Source organism: Nannospalax galili, unplaced genomic scaffold, assembly GCF_000622305.1.
Source record: "Nannospalax galili isolate Female #2095 unplaced genomic scaffold, S.galili_v1.0 scaffold788, whole genome shotgun sequence".
NCBI lineage: Eukaryota > Metazoa > Chordata > Mammalia > Rodentia > Spalacidae > Nannospalax > Nannospalax galili.
The window spans coordinates 539716-557125 of record NW_008359996.1 but is presented as its reverse complement, the minus strand read 5'-3'; the positions used below and the strand labels follow the sequence as shown (position 1 = coordinate 557125).

Sequence of the window (17410 nt, the reverse complement as noted above, 5' to 3'; positions counted from 1 at the left end):
GTTCTTGTAGAAGTCCTGGGTTTGAATCCCAGCACCTACATGGCAGCTAACAACTGTCTGTAACTCCAGTCCCAGGGGATCCGATGGCTTCTCTGTCCTTCACAGATACTGCATGACATGGGTGCACTTACCTACATGCAGGCAGTATACTCATAAAATAAAAATAATAAAATATTAAAAAAAACTGACTCCCACAAGCTATCCTCTGATCTCCACAACGTGCCATGGTAAATCATACTTGTGCATATGCGTACACACACATGCATAATTTAATTAAATTTAATGTAATTTTAAAATGATAGGGAAAGAAAATGAAGAAGTAAAAACCTCTGGACTTTTAAATTCCCTGAAGTTTGCTTCAGCAGGAAGGAAAAGCAACACACAGTAGTACCAGGATGTCGTCCCTTCTGTCTGCTCCTGTGAGATCACAAACAGCAATCAGATCACTAATCTCCAGTTTGGAGGCTGTGGTCTCATTCCTGTAAACTACTTGCATCTGCTCCTGTGATGCACGCACAGCTGCCTGCGGTGGGCTTGAGTGCTGGGGTTGATGCATGTTTTGTCCTGGAGGTTACAAACTGTGAGTGGGTAATATTGTCAACTTGATAGGATCTTGAATCACCTAGGAGATGAGCCTCTGGGCATGCCTGTGAGGGAGTTTGTAGGTTGGGTTAATTGAGGTGGGAAGACTACCCTAACCATGTGCAGCACCATTTCCTGGGCTGGGGTTTTAGGCTGAATAAAAAGGAAAAAGGGGCAAAGAGGCCCCAGCCCTCCCGGAGGGACTACTGGGCAGTTAGCAGTTGTTGGGGGAAAAAGGGTGACATTTTCTTCAGTGGTGTGGCCACAGATCGGTTCCCCTGCTGCACTAAACAACCTCACGCCCATGCTTGGGTAGGTAACTCTTATTAACTTGGTGGGCCATGCACAAAGAGATATGGGGGGAGAAGGGAGAGAAGTAGGGAGTGAAAATGGCTAAAATTCATGTTATAAATTTATGAAGATGTTAAATGATAAAAGTTGGAACATGAGCCGAGAGAGAGAGAGAGAGAGAGAGAGAGAGAGAGAGAGAGCACTCAGTGTCAGCATTCATCCTTCTATGCTTCCTGAGTGTGGATGTGATGTAGGCAACTGCCTCCACCATGTTTCCCTGTCACGATGGGCTGTACCCACAAACAGTGAGCTAGAATAAATGTTTCCTCCCTTAAATTGTTTTATCAGCTTTTTAAAATCACAGCGATAAGAAAAGTAACTAATGCACAAGCCTTCGAATTGACCTCAGAGCTCCAAAGAGGTTACATGAAGTAGATTATGCAGCACAATTCCTGTGTAGATGCTGCTTTCCAATCTGCCTGCGCCAAGACCTTTCTCTTTTATTTAATTTTTATTGGATGTCTACTATGAACCAGGCATGATATGTGCACTGGAGATACAGTGAAGATTAATAGCCAAGAATCTCTACTTGTCATGGACATTTTATAGTCTACTAGGGAAGTCACATAACATAAACAGCTAATGAAAATATATTTAATGTATTACATGCAGTGAAAAAATGCTTAGCTGTAGCAGATGCTGTGTTTACCGTATCCTTGTACGTTCAGCACATGACCCGCTCACACAAGCTAGCCTTATGTAAGTGTAATCAACAATTACCTGAGGGGTGTCTGCGACTACTGGAGCCGGCTCTGCTTGACTGAAGTATAGGCTGAGAGGACCAGAGGATGGAGGGTTTCCCAGAAGTAACCCCTCAACCAACAGCTGATGTGAGCTGCAGATCAGTGGCTCATGCAGGCCACTGAGGCTCCCTAATAAGTTACTTGGACTTGTTTGATGCTTAGCACTGAAAAGGAAAAGAGTTGGGGTAGGAGGGATTGGCTGGCAGTCTGCAGATATGTACCTCTCCACAGTCACCTGGTCGGGGCATACCCTTTGGTGGTTGTGATGGTCAACTTGTGACAACCTGGAATCACTTGAGAAGAGAGCTTCAACTAAGGAATTTTCTAGATCAGCTTGGCCTGTGGGCATGTCTGTGGGGGACTGTCTTGATTTTTAATTGATGTAGAAGACCAGTGCATCGTGGGAGGTACATTTTTGGCCTTGGCCGTGAACTGTGTAAGAATGAAGAAAGCTGGTAGGCCAGGCGGCAAGCAGGGAGCACAGTGCGTTCACTTCTCTCTGCTCTTGACTGTGGATGTGACTGGAACTGCTGGAGTTCCTGCCCTGACTTCCCCAAAACGATAGACTATGACGTGGAATGTAAGTTAAAATAAACCCTTCCTCCCCTAAGTAGCTTTTGGTTAGGATGTTTTAACACAGCCACAGAACTGAAACTGGAACAGTGGACCACTGAGAGAACATCTTTGGCTTGGATGCCTAGAACTAGACTTGCCTGGATCTTTACAATCAGTGGCTTAGTCTAGATGCTTGGCCTTTTATGCAGACATCTGAGGCTCCCAGATCTCTTAGTGGACTGAACTCTCTTAGAGTACTAACTCTTTCCCTCTGTTCAGAAAAAAGAAAAGCTTCAATGTTTGAATTAGAATACCCCACCATAAACCCATGTTGGTCAGAATGTGAAAGCTTTAAAAATCCATCTTATCTATGAAACCACTCCCTGTTATGGTTTGAATATGAACTGTTCCCCCTGCTTCAGTTCAGAATGCTTGGTTCCTGGTTGATGGTGCTATTTTGGGAGGGTCTGGAGACTGTAGAAGTGTGGTCTAGTTGGAAGAAACAGGTCACTGGGTGTATGAGGCAGGGTTCTTGAGAGGGACAGAACTAAAAGAACGTGTGTATGTATATTATAAAAGCAGAGTCCCTAAAAAGGCTTCCGGGATAGGGGCTGGGTAGTTCATCTCTGGATATCTGTGCACTTGTGAGGCTGAGAACCCAGTAACTGCTCAGTCTGTGAACCTGGATGCCTTGGCAGTTCTAATCTGGCACTGAAGGCCTGGAAAACTCCTGGAGGCTTGCTGGTCTTCAGTCCATGTTGGGAGGCCAAAGAAACTGGAGTGTGATTGCGGTGAAGGATGACAGCACAGCAGGGGGATGATGTCAGTGGAGGATGCCATCTGCAGCTGGACTGTGATGTCGGTGCCGGATGCCAGCAGCAGCAGCCACAGCAGCAGATACATACATGCTCACCAATAAGAAGGGAAGGCAGACTGATGATTTTTTTCCCCACAAACTCTATATGTGAGACACACCCTGGAGGGACCACCCACTCTGAAGAAAGGTCTTCTCTTAGCTAATCTTCTGGAAATTCCCTCAGAGATCCAGCCAGGGGCAGGTCTCTCAGCTGATTCCAGAGCCTCTCAAATTGACATTCAAGATTCACCATTACACTGGGGATGGGTGTTAGAAGCTTGTCTGGTTCCCAAACTTCCTCACTGCTTTTTGCTGTGAGGTGGAACACTTTCTCTGCCACACCTTCCTCCCACCATGATGGTCTGCCTCACCAGAGGTCCAGAGACATAGGGCCAAGTAATCATGGACTTGAAACCCTGAACACTGTGCTAAATAAATATTTCCTCCCCTAAGTCGTTTCTGTCAGGTATTTGGTCACGATGCATGAAAATTTCGATGAAGACACTCTTTCACATCCTGTTAGGTAATTTCCAATTCTGGGTCTTCTTTCCTCAGCCTGTAACTGCTAATAATATGGCCACTTTGTTGTCTTAAATTATCAATAGTTTTTTCTGCTTATAAAAGTCACTTTTTTGTATAAAAGTTTTAAATAAAAACTAGACATGGTGACCCACACCTGTAAATCCCAGCACTTGAGAAGAAGCAGGCGGATCATGAGTTTGAGGCCAGCCTGGGCTACATAGCAACCCTATCTCAAGCATATTTTCCCCAAACCCCAATATTTGACATATAAATATTAGAAGAAATTGAAAATCTCTCTGTGGCAGATGAAGGGTAGTCACAGATTCTTGGGCGTGCCTCACATTGAAAACTGGGATCTGCCTTCTTCCCTTAAATATGGGGAAGCTCTGTAACTGCTGAATAGGAGCTGGTGGAAGTGACTTTGTGCCGGTTTCTGAACCACAACCCAAACAGACAGGAAACTTTTGCTTGTCTCTTGGAACACTTGCTCTTGAAATCAGTACTGTTCCCAGAGAAGCTCAGGCCACCATGGAAAGGTGCTAGAATTGACAACCTTGACTGGGCTCCTAGTCTGCAGCCAACAGCAGTGCTCAATTGTGTGCATGGTCCATTTTTGAAGTCCAGCTTAAGAGCTTTTGGATAGCTCCAGCCCTAGTCATGATCCATGTGGCAGTTTGAATGAGAAAAGTAACTAATACAATCTGACTACAGTCATGTGAGATGCTTCAGTAGGAACTGTGAGGCCTGGGTACCCAAAGAACCACAGCAATAATAAACCACCATAGCGAAGTGCAGCTTTAAAAGTTTTGGAGTGGTTTGCAATGAAGCAACAGATTACAGCTACATACTGAAATGTGGCCATAGCTCATCTTATAGATTGCTATATTAATATTCATTTTTTTTGCTTTAAAATAGTATATGAAAATTTCATATAATGCATTTTGTATGATATATTTTTGATTGATTTGTTTTTATGTGAATGAGTGTTTGTCTGCTGGATGTATGTAAGTGTACCCATGCTGTGCAATGCCCATGGAGGGCAGAAGGAGGCGTCAGATCCCCTGAAACTGGGGTTATGGACAGTTGTTAGCTGCCCTGTGGGTGCTGGGAACTGAATCCAGGTCCAGTGCAAGAGCAGCCAGTGCTCTTAACCGCTGAGCCATCTCTCCAGCACCTACACAATGTATTTTGATCATATCCATCTACCATTGCTTCCTTCCAAGTCCTAGTGTCCTCTACCTTGTCACCCTTCCAACTTCAGGTCCTTTTTTTTATTTTTTTTATTTTTTTGTCTTTTTGAGACAGGGTCCCCCTGTAGCCCCAGCTGTCCTGGATGGAACTCACTATGTAGACCAGGCTGGCCTTGAACTCACAGAGATCCACCTGCCTCTGCCTCCCGAGTGCTGGGATTAAAGGCGTGCGCCACCAAGCCCGGCTAATGTCCTCTTTTTTTTTTTTTTTTTTGGTTGTTATTAATAACTCCCTGAGTTCAATTAATGCTGCCCATATAAGATTGGGTGTGGGGCCATCCACAGGGGTAGTTTCTGAGACAGTGTCTCAGTCTATAGTCCAGGCTGTCCTTTAACTCATGGCAATCCTCTTGCCTCAGCTTCGTGAATGCTGAGATTACAAATGTGCGCCACCATACATTGAATTCTTCAGTTGTCCTTTATTTAAGATGAATATAGGATTTAAAATTACTTGCTTATGTGTGTAAATGTGTAATTTATGAATTAAAATTATTTTCCTTTTCTAACAAAGGGAAATAAATTTATTTGTCTGACATAAATAACCTTCAGGCTTCCTGGATACCTTAATTATAACTGCCAGTCTTGCACTGGCCAGTAGGTGGAAAGGAAACATTGTTCGACTTTGCTACTTGAAATTATTTGAAAGGGAAATTAACCTTGATGAGGAATTTAAAAAGATACTGTATTGCTTTTGATGGTACAGTTATACACATAAAACTGGTCTGTGAAAACATGCTCAACATGCTCAAGTCCAGAAATAAAGATGAGGATGACATTTTGAAAAAAATTTTTGTGTATGTGTATATATGGTGTATGTATGTGTTTGTGTGGGTGTATGCATATATGCATCTGGGTGCACATGCACATGGGTAGACATGCACGCAGAGGCCAGAGGATGACTTTTTATGTGTCTTCCTCTATCATTTTCCATCTTATTTTAAAAAATATTTTATTATTTTTATTTTATGTATACGAGTGTATTGCCTGCACGTATGTGAGTGCACCCGTATCGTGCAATGACGCGGAGGTCAGAGAGGGCTTTGGATTCCCCTGGAACTGGAGTTAAGGACAATTTGCAGCTGCCATGTGGGTGCTGGGAATCTAACCGTGGTCCTCTGCAAGAGCAGTTAGTGCTCTGAACCACTGAGCCATTTCTGCAGCCCTTTCCATCTTAGTTTTTGAGACAGGGTCTCTCACTAAATCTGGAGCTCACAGATTGTCTAGACTGGCTGGCCAATGTACTCCAGGGATCCACCTGTTTCTGCCCCCAAATGCTGGGTTACAGGCAGGCAGTGGCATGCCCAGGATTCACATGGGTGCTGGGGTCCTAACTCAGGTCCTCATATTTGGGCAGCAGTACTTTATTGACCGAGCCATCTCCTTAGCCCCATCCACATATATTTTAAATGATAACTTTGAAACAATGTATATAGAATTTTAATTTTTCTTTTGTTTTTTTTGAGACAGGGTCTCCGTGTAGCTCCAGCTGGCCTGGAACTCACTATATAGACCAGGCTGGCCTCCATTTCACAGAGACCTGCCTGCCTTTGCCTCCTGAGTGCTGGGATTAAACCTGCCATACCTGGCTATTTTATTAAAGTTTTTTTGATTTACTTAAGCGATGTAGTAAGTGTACCACATGTGTTCAGTGCCTGTGGAGGCCAGAAGACGGTGTTAGATCCTCTGGAACTGGGGTTACAGATGCTTGTTAGCTGCCATCTGGGTGCTGAGAATTGAATCTCCACAAGAGCTGCCAGTGCTCTTAACTGCCAAGCTATCTTCAGCCCCACAAACATTTATTCATTTATTTTCATATGTATCTACACTTTTTTTTTCTGAGTCAGGGTCTCCCTGTAGCCCTAGTTGGCCTGGAACTCACTATGTAGACCAGGCTGGCCCCGATCTCCCAGAGATCCACCTTCCTCTGCCTCCCAAGTGCTGGGATTAAAGGTGTGCACCACCTTGTCTGGCTATACAAACATTTATTTTCAGACATTTACTGAAAAAGTCTTTACTAGGAACAAAAGAAAATGCTCCAAGAAAGAGAGAAGAAAGCTGGGTGTAGTGGTGCATGCCTGAGTCCTAGCACTTGGGAGGCTGAGGCAGGTAGATCATTTGAATCCATGAAGTCAAGACCAGCCTGAGCAACATAGTGATAACCTGTTTAAAAAAACAGGGTTGAAAGCCGGGCGTGGTGGCGCACGCCTTTAGTCCCAGCACTTGGGAGGCAGAGGCAGGTGGATCTCTGTGAGTTCAAGGCCAGCCTGGTCTACATAGTGAGTTCCAGGACAGCTGGGGCTACAGAGAGACCCTGTCTCAAAAAGACAAAAAAAAAAAAATAGGGTTGGTGAGATGACTCCACTGGTAAAGGTCCTTACCACCAAGCCTGATGACCTGAGCTTGATCCCCAGACTTACATGGTGGAAGGAAAGAACTGAGTCCCACAAGTTGTGCTCTAACCTCCACATACACCCCCCCCACACCCAATATACATACATACACATACATGCATACAAATATAGACATGCATACACATATATGCACTATATTTGCACACACATCCACACATATATACACACATACATACACTAAACATATAAACGTAAATACAGCAAAACAAAACAAAAACAAAAAACCCCAAAGAGTGAAGATCATTGACATCAAAAATATAATTTAGTATTCTATATATTTGATAAAAATGTTTGACAGCAGCATTTGCAGTTCTTATACGCAGTGGAGTTGAAGGATGCATATGAGTGAGACATTTAACCATTCCTCTATTGTTGGGTATTCAGGTTTAGTTTTTTTTTAAGTCCCAGCTGGCCTGGAACTCGCTATGGAGACCAGGCTGGCCTTGAACTCGCAGAGATCCGCCTGCCTCTGCCTCCCGAGTGCTGGGATTAAAGGCCTGTGCCACATACCCAGCTGGTTTTTTATTTTTAAAAAACAGTGATGGCAGCCAGGTGTGGTGGCGCATGCCTTTAATCCCAGCACTCAGGAGGCAGAGCCAGGTGGATCTCTGTTGAGTTCAAGGCCAACCTGGTCTCCATAGCGAATCCAGAACAGCTGGGGCTACAGGGAGACCCTGTCTCAAAAAGACCAAAGAAAAACCACAAAAAACAAAAACAAAACAAACAAACAAACAAAAAAAAACAAACCAAAAAACCAGTGAAGGCAATGAACAACCAGATCTTTGATCTCACTTACTGGCTCTTTCTTTCATTATTGTTTTCTTTTTGAGACAGTCTTGCTATGTTTTCCAGGGCAACCTCAAACTTTTGGGTTAAGTGATTTTTCCCACTTCAGCAACTCAATCATTTGAATTATCAGTATAAGCCCCTGTGTCTGGTTGTTTTCGTAGGGGTGTGTATATATATGTGTGTGTGTGTGTGTGTGTGTGTGTGTGTGTGAAAAGGTCTCCCTTTCTTGCCTAGACTCATTTTTGAGCTCAGACTGGCCTGAAACTTGTAACCCTCCTTTCTTCCCCCTCCAACTTCTCCCATGTCTCCTCACTTCCTCTCAATTTCCTGATCTCTTCTTAATTATTATTGTTACATATAACCCATGGAGTTTCTTTAGTAGTGCCAGTGTGTACTTGTGTTTAGGGCTTGGCCACCTGATTGGATAAGCTATCCGGGAGCTCTTCCTGGAGGAAACTGATTCTCCCTCTTTTAGCGTCCATCAATTCCCTATAGCTCTTCATTTAGGAGTGGGACCTTGTGACATTTCCCTCGTCCTTGGCATGTCGCCTGGGATTTCATGGCTGCAGCCTCCCTGTTGTGTCTAGAAGACACTGCCTAGCAGCAGGTGTCCTGGTCCTCTGGTTCCTACAATCTTTCCAGCCCTTCTTCTGTGATGTTCCCTGAGCCTTAGGTGTGGGGGCTGCATTGTAGATATATTAATCGGGGATAGGCACCCCACAGTCACTTATTCTCTGCATTTGGATCAGTTGTGGATATCTGTAACAGTCTCCACTATTGCAAAAAGAAGCTTCTTTGATGAGGGGACAGAGCTACACTTATCTGTGGGTACTAGGATAAGTATTTAGAATACAGTTAGAATCTACCTTGGTTTAGGAAGGTGGCAGTGGTAGGTTGTCCTCTAGGGCCTATGACCTCTCCAGCCATGATATTTGGCTAGGTTTACAGTACTAGACATGAATTCCTTTCTATCGTGAGGGCCTTAAGTCCAATTAGACAACTGTTGGTTACCCCTAAAATTCCCACTATTGTACCACTGGGGATACCTTACTGGGCCATCATTTAACAAAAACCCCAGTGTCAGGCATGGGAAACCTCCCTTCAATTGGTCAGCGATGGTGGTCCAAGAGACTGCCCAAACAGTATAAGTTATTGCTATTGCCCTTGGTTGCCTCCCAGAACTTGAAGGACTGAGGACACAAGGCATTTTGGGTACAGGACTTGGAAGAATTGAGCAGGAACTGACCTGGAATCCTCTTCCCTGAGGATTAGCTGTCACAGTATTGGGAGGTGCAAACTGCCAAGGGAGAAAGCAATCAATATTTATTTATTTTACACTTTATTAATTTATTTAGTGTGTGCAGGGACGTGGGGGCGTCACAGACAACTCAAAGGAGTTGATTCTCTCCGTCTACCAGCTGGGCTCTGGGGATTGAATTTAGGAGGTCAGGTTTAGCAGCAAGCACCTCTACCCACTTAGCCATCTTGCTGGCCTGACTCCGTTATTTCTAAAGATAAGGTCTTAGAAGTGAAAATTCTTGAGAAATGGGTTTTCTTTTTTTTGTTTTTGGTGATAAGTCTTGCCATGTAAATCCAGGTTCATCTGGAATCTGTGATCCTCCTGAGTGCCAGAATTGCAGGGCTGTGTCCCCATGGTCTGTATTAATCTTTGGAACACACATACTGGGATGCAAGATCTAAGACTATTTAGCTTGTTTTTCATAATACTTTTGTCTACCCCAGAAGCAAATGAGTGTCAAATGACACCTTTTTGGATGATGACCTTGACAGCTTGGGCCAGGAAATGGGGTGGCAAGGGAGACCAGGCTGTCCCAGGAGGAAGGCCAAGCAGAGCCTCCACCCTCTTTCTTTGAAACTCTCAGAGCTTCTGCCTCTTACTTCTCTTTTTCTACCCTTCCTGGCTCTGGTGGCTTCCTTGAAGTGACTCTGTGGTGCCTGAGATCCCACAGTTCACATGCCTTTCAGGTTCTTGCTCCTTTCAGCCATGATTTTTAAAGTTCTTCTGGTAACAGGTACTCTGGGGTCTTGGGGAGGGGAACTTTGGGTCTGTGAGTGGAAAGGGGGCAGAACAGGAAGGAATTAGGTCGGGAGAGGCACAGGGCTTTGTGGGAGGATAAGAGACTCAAGGAGAATCAGAGATTAGAGCTAGAGAAGAGGGTGGGCATGGAAACCTGGATGAGGGCCTAAATTCATTGGCTTCTCAAGGCTGTTTGGCATCTACTCACTTCGTAGATGAGGCAACTGAGGCTCAGAGAGGTGAAGTGACAGGACCAGGAAGCCCAGGTCAGGGTGCTGACCCCCTTCTGGAGTGTTTCCTTTTGGGTTCCACATCACCATTACTGCTTAGCCTTAAGCTCTAGTTAGTAAGGATCAGGTATAAATGTTTGTTGAATCAAAAAATCGATTTGGGTTTGTTTCCTTGTATGTCTATTTTGTGGTGAGTCAAGAAGGGAAGCAACTGGTTGAGAAGCACATAGGAAGGGGAATTTGCAAGGCCGCAGGAACGTGATAATTGGGCAAAGCATTATGGTTGTGACAGCAGGGGAAGAGGGCATTTGAAGACTCATAGAAGGCCAGACTGCACCCCATGATAGACCCACCCCTTGAGCTAAGAGTCAGCAAATTTGCATGTGGGTTGTGTGTAGCCCACCACCTGTTTCAAAGATGATGTTTATCATCTTTTGATGACAGAGGACACTAATTTTGATCCCAGTTAAGTAAAATGCCTCTCCTCAAAGATAGTAAACCTGTGTTACAGAAATTGTGGTAATTAATTATATTTTGAATTTCCTTCATGAGAATTTGGTAGAAATGGGGACCGAGGGCGTAGCTCCATTGGTAGAGGGTTCGCTCGGCAGGTATGGAGTCCTGGGTTTCATCTCTAGTAAAGAAACTGGACACGGTGTACACCTGTAATTCTAGCACTTGGGAAGTGGAGGAGAATCAAGAGTTCGAAGTCATCTTCGGCTGCACAAGGAGTTCAAGACTAGTCTAGGATACATGAGAACCTGCCTTGAAAAGAGAGAGGAATGCATTTCTTGTGATATCCTGTAATCTAGGCACCCACGTAACATGCTCTATTTGCCTGTTGACCTGCACAGGTTGAAGTGTTTATGGTCTGGCACTCATTCTCTCTATCTCTCGCTCTCAGTCTCACTTACTTTTGAGACAGGGTCTTTCAATGTAGTCCTGGCTGGTCTGGAATTCACTGTGTCGACCGGCCTCGAACTTGGGGCAATCCTCTTGTAGTTATCTGGGCATTGTGGTGCACATCTTTAGTCCTAGCACTTGGGAGACAGAGGCAGGAGGATCTCTGTGAGTTTGAGCCTGTCCTGGTCTACATAGCGAGTTTCAGGCCAGCCAAGGCTACATAATAAGTTCCTGTCTCAAAATCAAAACAAAATAAACAGCCTACCCCCTGCCCCCAAACTGGGGTTTTAGGTGTGTATGCCACACTTAATTTAACTATCTGAGCCTCTGTAGAAAAAAGGTATTGAACTGGGACAAGGTAATTCACACCTGTAATCCCAGCACTTGGGAGGTAGAATGGAGGCAGAAGGACCAAGAGTCCTGAGTCATCCAGTTACATAGCAGTGTTCCAGGCCAGGTTGGTTTATATACAACACTGTCTCAAAATACATCCTGAAATTTGGTGTTTGGTCAGGAGCGGTCATGGACAGAGGCATTCTTTTTCTTTTTTAAAAAATTGTTTTTATGGGGCTGGAGAGATGGCTCAGCAGTTGAGAACACTGGTTGTTCTTGTAGAAGACCCAGGTTCGAATCCCAGCACCCACATGGCAGCTAACAACTGTCTGTAACTCCAGTTCCAGGGGATTCGATGGCCTCTTCTGTCCTCCGCGGGCATTGCACAATATGGGTGCACTTACCTACATGCAGGCAATACACTCGTACATATAAAATAAAAATAATAAATAAAATATTTATAAACTTGTTTTTATTTATTATTTCTTTTTTTTGTATGTGTTTTCTCTGCATGTATGTAAGTGCACCCATGTTGTGCACTACCCGTGGAGGCCAGAAGACCAGCGTCGGATCCCCTGGAACTGGAGTTACAGATGGTTGTTAGCCACCATGTGGATGCTGGGAACCAAACCTGGGTCCTCTGACAGGAGCAGCCAGTGCTCTTATCTGCTGAGCCATCTCTCCAGCCCTGCATGCTGTTTTCTTAACAGTGTTGGTTCCTCTGCTTGACTCTTACTCTCTTGTTCTTCCAGTCCTGGCCTTATGTCATGGGTTCAATCTAGACACTGAAAATCCCATGGCCTTCCAAGAGAATGCAAGAGGATTTGGGCAGAATGTGATCCAGCTTGGCGAATCCCGGTAAGAGCCTCGGGGGGAGCCCTGTCCAGTGTGCGTTCCTAAAAACCAGGAAAAAGTTTCCTTTACTGTGGCTTGTTTGTTTTCATTGCTGGCGATGGAATCCAGGGCCTGTGAGTGCTTTACCACTGAGCTACATCCCCAGCCCCCCGGACTAAGGTTTGAATTTGTAGTGATGTTAACAAGGTTCCAGATTAAAAGATTCAAAGACTTTCTTATTCTCCCTACTTCCCTTCTCAGGAGGGACACTGGCAAGTGGTTTCTTGTGGGTTCTTCTGGAGATATTTTTTATTTTTTGGTCTTTTTGAGACAGGGTCTCCCTGTAGCCCCAGCTGTCCTGGAACTCACTATGTAGACCAGGCTGGCCTTGATGTCACAGAGATCCACTGGCCTCTGCCTCCCGAGTGCTGGGCTTAAAGGCGTGCACCACCATGCCCGGCTAAGGGAGAGATTTTTTAAAAAATCTAGATTTATATCTACCTCTTAACTGCTACCACAACCCCACCCCCAGTCTGTAGTATGAGTTCTGCTTCTGTGTGAAGGTCAGAGTTGGTTGCAGAAGCTGTTTCTCTTCTTCCACCATCTGGGTTCTAGGGATGAATTCAGGTCGTCAGGCTTGGTGGCAAGCACCTTCACCTGCTGAACCATCCGACTACCTTTTAAATATATTTTATTGAACACAACCCTGACAAGTTGCTGCTTCCCTCCTTCCTCCCTTCCCTTTCTCTCATTACCTTTTTCTTTCATTCTTTCTTTTGGGGAGACAGGGTTTGCCATGTAGCCTAGGCTGGCCTTAAACTCATGATCCTTCTTTCTTCCTCAGCCACCTGAGTGCTGGGATGGTGATTGCACAACCACACCCCATTTACTTACCTTGTTTCATGATTGTAACATAGTCTATTGTTGGAGAACTCTACTCCTCTTCCATATGCACTGAATGAAACAACGGGACTCATTGCAAGAGTTTCATATGTGTATATAACATGCTTTGATGATATCCGCTCTACCTACAAACCAATCTCCCTGCTCCATTCTCTTCTTCCTCAACAATAACCTATTTTTTAAAAAATCTTTTTTCACTCTTTAAATCTAGATTTCGCATATGAGCAAAACCACCCAATATTTGTCTTACTGAGTCTGGCTTATCATCACTTTAACATGATGATCTCCATTTCCCTGCAAATGACATGAGTTTACTGTTCTTTAGGGCTAAATAAAATTCCACTGTATTTTCTTTGTGTATTCTTCCACTGAAGGGCATCTACACTGTTCCCTGCCTTGGCTATTATGAATAGTGCTGTGATGGGCATGGGTATGCGGGCTTTTCTGTTACATGCTGATTTAGATTCCTTTAGGTACACACACAGGAATGGTGTACCTCTGCCATATAGTAGTTCTATTTTCAGTGTTTTGAGGAAACTCCATACTGATTTACATAGGACTGGACTAATTTACATTCCCACCAACATTGTGTTCCCATCTACATCCTTGCCAGCAGTTAAAAAATATTTTATAGTAGCCAGTTTCTTGGCTAAAAATCAAAATGTCCTTGGGCCTCTTAGCAACATACTCTATTCCAAAGGCCAAAAATGTTGAGAGTATTTTTGACAAAGGGAACTTGTATCTAATCCTTAAAAGATTTTAGGAATACCTCAGCAGAGGAGGGAATGTTAGAGTAGCCAAAAGCCCCATACAAATAAATAAATAAATAAATAAATAAATAAATAAATAAATAAATAACATTTTTTTTTGGTCTTTTTGAGACAGGGTCTCCCTGTAGCCCTAGCTGTCCTGGATTCACCATGGAGACCAGGCTGGCCTCGAACTCACAGAGATCCCCCTGCCTCTGCCTCCTGAGTGCTGGGATTAAAGGCGTGCACCACCACGCCGGGCAGGAAAAACGTATTTTATTTTTATTTTATGTCTGCGAGTGTTATGCCTGTATGTAAGTGCACCTGTGTCATGTAATCCCCATGGAAGTCAGAAGAGGGCTAGGATCCTCTGGAACTGTAGTTACAGATGGCTGTTAGCAGCCATGTGGGTGCTGGGAATAGAACCCAGTTCCTCTGGAAGAACAGCTAGTGCTCTTAACTGCTGAGCCACTGCTCCAGCCCTGCCAGGATTTGTTTTGTCTTAATGATAGTCATTCTGACTCAGGTAAGATGGAATCTAAATGTAGTTTTATATTTCCCTGATGGCTAAAAATGTTGAACATCTTTATTCATATATTTATTGGCTATTTGTTATTCTTTAATTTTTATTTAATTTTAATATTTTAAAATAGCAAATGATGGGGTTGGAGAGATGGCTCAGAAGTTAAACGCACTGGCTGTTCTTGCAGAGGACCCGGGTTCGATTTCTAGCACCCATATGGTGGCTAACAGCCATCTGTAACTCCAATTCCAGGGGATCTGATGCCGTCCTCTGACCTCCATGGGCACTGCATAACACAGGTGCACTTACATAAATACATGCAGGCAATACACTCATACACATAAAATAAAAAAATTAAATGATCAGATCCACTCCTCTATTTCCACCCCTTCAGTACCTCCCCTTTTCCTGATCACTTTTCCTTCCTAACTTCATATGCTTTTTAAAAAAATTTTTTTTTATTATTTTTATTTTATGTGTATGTGTGTATTGCCTGCATGTAGGTAAGTGCACCCATGTCATGCAATGCCCGTGGAAGACAGAAGAGGCTGTCAGATACTCTGGAACTGGAGTTATGGACAGTTGTTAGCTGCCATGTGGGTGCTGGGATTCGAACCCGGGTCTTCTGCAAGAACAGTCAAGTGTTCTTAACTGCTGAGCCATCTCTCCAGCCCCCATATGCCTTTTTATTGGTTGATTTTATTTGTTTGTTTTTTATTTTTTTGAGACAGGGTCTCACTATGTAGCCCCAGCTGACCTGGAACTTGCTAGGGAGTTTTAGGAGACAAAGAGACCATCCTAATTGGGCCTTGAACTCACAGGGATCTACCTTCCTCTGCCTTCCTTTAATAGGTGTATGCCACCATGCCTGCTGGCTCTTGGTGCCCCCCCCCGAGTTTTCTGAGTATGTGTGTGGGCGTAGGGCCATCTGCTGGAGCATGGGTACCCTCTCAGTGGCTGCATCCCTAAAGAAAACTGACTGCCCCTTTTCCAGCAGCTTTCAGTTGCCAAAAACTCCTCAGCTAAGGGTGTGACTTTGTGACTCCCCCCCACCCCCATTTATGCTTGGATTTTGACTTGATTTTGTGCAGGTCTTATGCATGCAGTCACAGTGGCTGTGAGTTCATGTGTGCAGCAGTCCTGTCCTGCCTAGAAGACACTTTCACTGCAGTCACCCACCACCTCTGGCTCTTGCAGTCTTTCTGCTTCTTCTGTGATGATCTCTGAACCTTGGGAGGAAGGGGTGTGGTATAGATGCCTCATTTAGAGCTAAGTATGCCTTAGTCTCTTACTATATGACCTATAATGTTTGGGGGGGGGTCTATGAGATCCTACTGGCCAACAACTTGAAAAGGGGTACCTCACATCTAGCATTGGGTTTTTTATTTGATAGCCTATGGTGTTTGGAAGAAGCATAATATTTTAGGAAGCTTCTACAGTAGAAGAAACATATGTTTCCATACGTTTTTTTCTAAAGACCTTTAATGTTAGTTATCTCTCCCAATACTCTGTTTTCTACCCTGACTTCCAGTATCCCCGATTAACCCTCCTGTGTCATTACTCCCATTTACCCCTTCATACCATCTGAGCTGTATGCCCCCTTCCTTGAAGTCCCCTCCCCCCATGGCTCCTTACTACTGTCTTGACTTCTACTGTTACTTCAATTCAAACACACACACACACACACACACACACACACACACACACACCCCAAAGATTCAAAGCTAGCACCCAGATATGGGAGCGAATATGCGGTGTTTGTCTTTCTGGATCTGGGTTGCCTCAGAATGACTATTTTCAGCTCCATCTGTTCCAATTACCTGTGAATTTCATGATTTCTTTTTTCTTTCCATTGTGTAAATGTAGCACATTTTCATTATCTGTTCATCAGTTGATGGACATCTAGGCTGTTTCCATTTCCTAGTTATTGTGAACAGAGCAGCAGTGAACATAGATGAGCAGGTATATCTGTAGGAGAATCTGGAATCTTTGGGGTCTATGCCCAGAGGCGATATAGCTGGATCATGTGGTGGATCTATGTTTAGCTTTTTAAGGAAACTCCACACTGATTTTCATAGTGACGGCTTCAGTTTGCACTCCTACCAGCAGTGAGTAAGTGTTCCTCTTTCCTCACATCCACATCAGCATTTGTCATTAAAAAAAAACAAAACAAAACCAAACAAACCTGTTCTGACTGGAGTAAGATGAAATGTCAAAGTAGTTTTAATTTGCATTTCTCTGATGGCTAAGGATATTGAGTATATTAAAAATATTTCTCAGCCATTTGCATTTCTTTTTAAAAGAATTCTTTGTTTATTTACATGCCCCACTTAAAAATTTTTTTTTTTTAAATTTTACATGTATGAATATATTGCTTGCATGTAGGTAGGTGCACCCATGCAGGCAGTGTCCGTGGAGGTCAGAAGAGGGCATTGGATCCCCTGGAACTGGAGTTACTGACGGTTGTTAGCTGCCATGTGGGTGCTGGGAATTGAACCCGGGTTCTCTGCAAGAGCAGCCAGTGCTTTTAACCTCTGAGGCATCTCTCCAGCCCTATATGCCCCATTTTTAAATTGGATTGTTTTCTTGGTGTTTAGGTTTTTTAGTTCTTTGTATATTCTAGACATTAACCCTCTGTCAGATGTATAGCTGATAAAGATCTTTTCCCATTCTGGAGGCTACCTCTTCACTTGATTGATGTAGAGAAGCCTTTTAGTTTCATGAGGCCATGTTTATTCATTGTTGGTCTTAATTCCTCCGCTGCTGGAGTTCTATTCACAGTCCTTCCTTGTGCCTATAAGTTGATGCACTTCCCTGCCTTGTCTCCAACAGATTCAT

General features: G+C 43.9%; 1 protein-coding gene across 1 annotated transcript in view; it reads left to right on the top strand.

The window, feature by feature from the left end:
* The first annotated feature begins 10021 nt into the window (after window positions 1-10021).
* The window catches only part of Itgam (integrin subunit alpha M), a 79168-nt gene continuing 71779 nt past the window's right edge, over window positions 10022-17410 (top strand). The window contains exons 1-2 of the mRNA XM_008823789.2: window positions 10022-10092; window positions 12316-12421. Coding sequence (XP_008822011.1) covers window positions 10035-10092; window positions 12316-12421 — 164 coding nt within the window. The 5' untranslated portion in view covers window positions 10022-10034. The remainder of the gene's footprint in view (window positions 10093-12315; window positions 12422-17410) is intronic.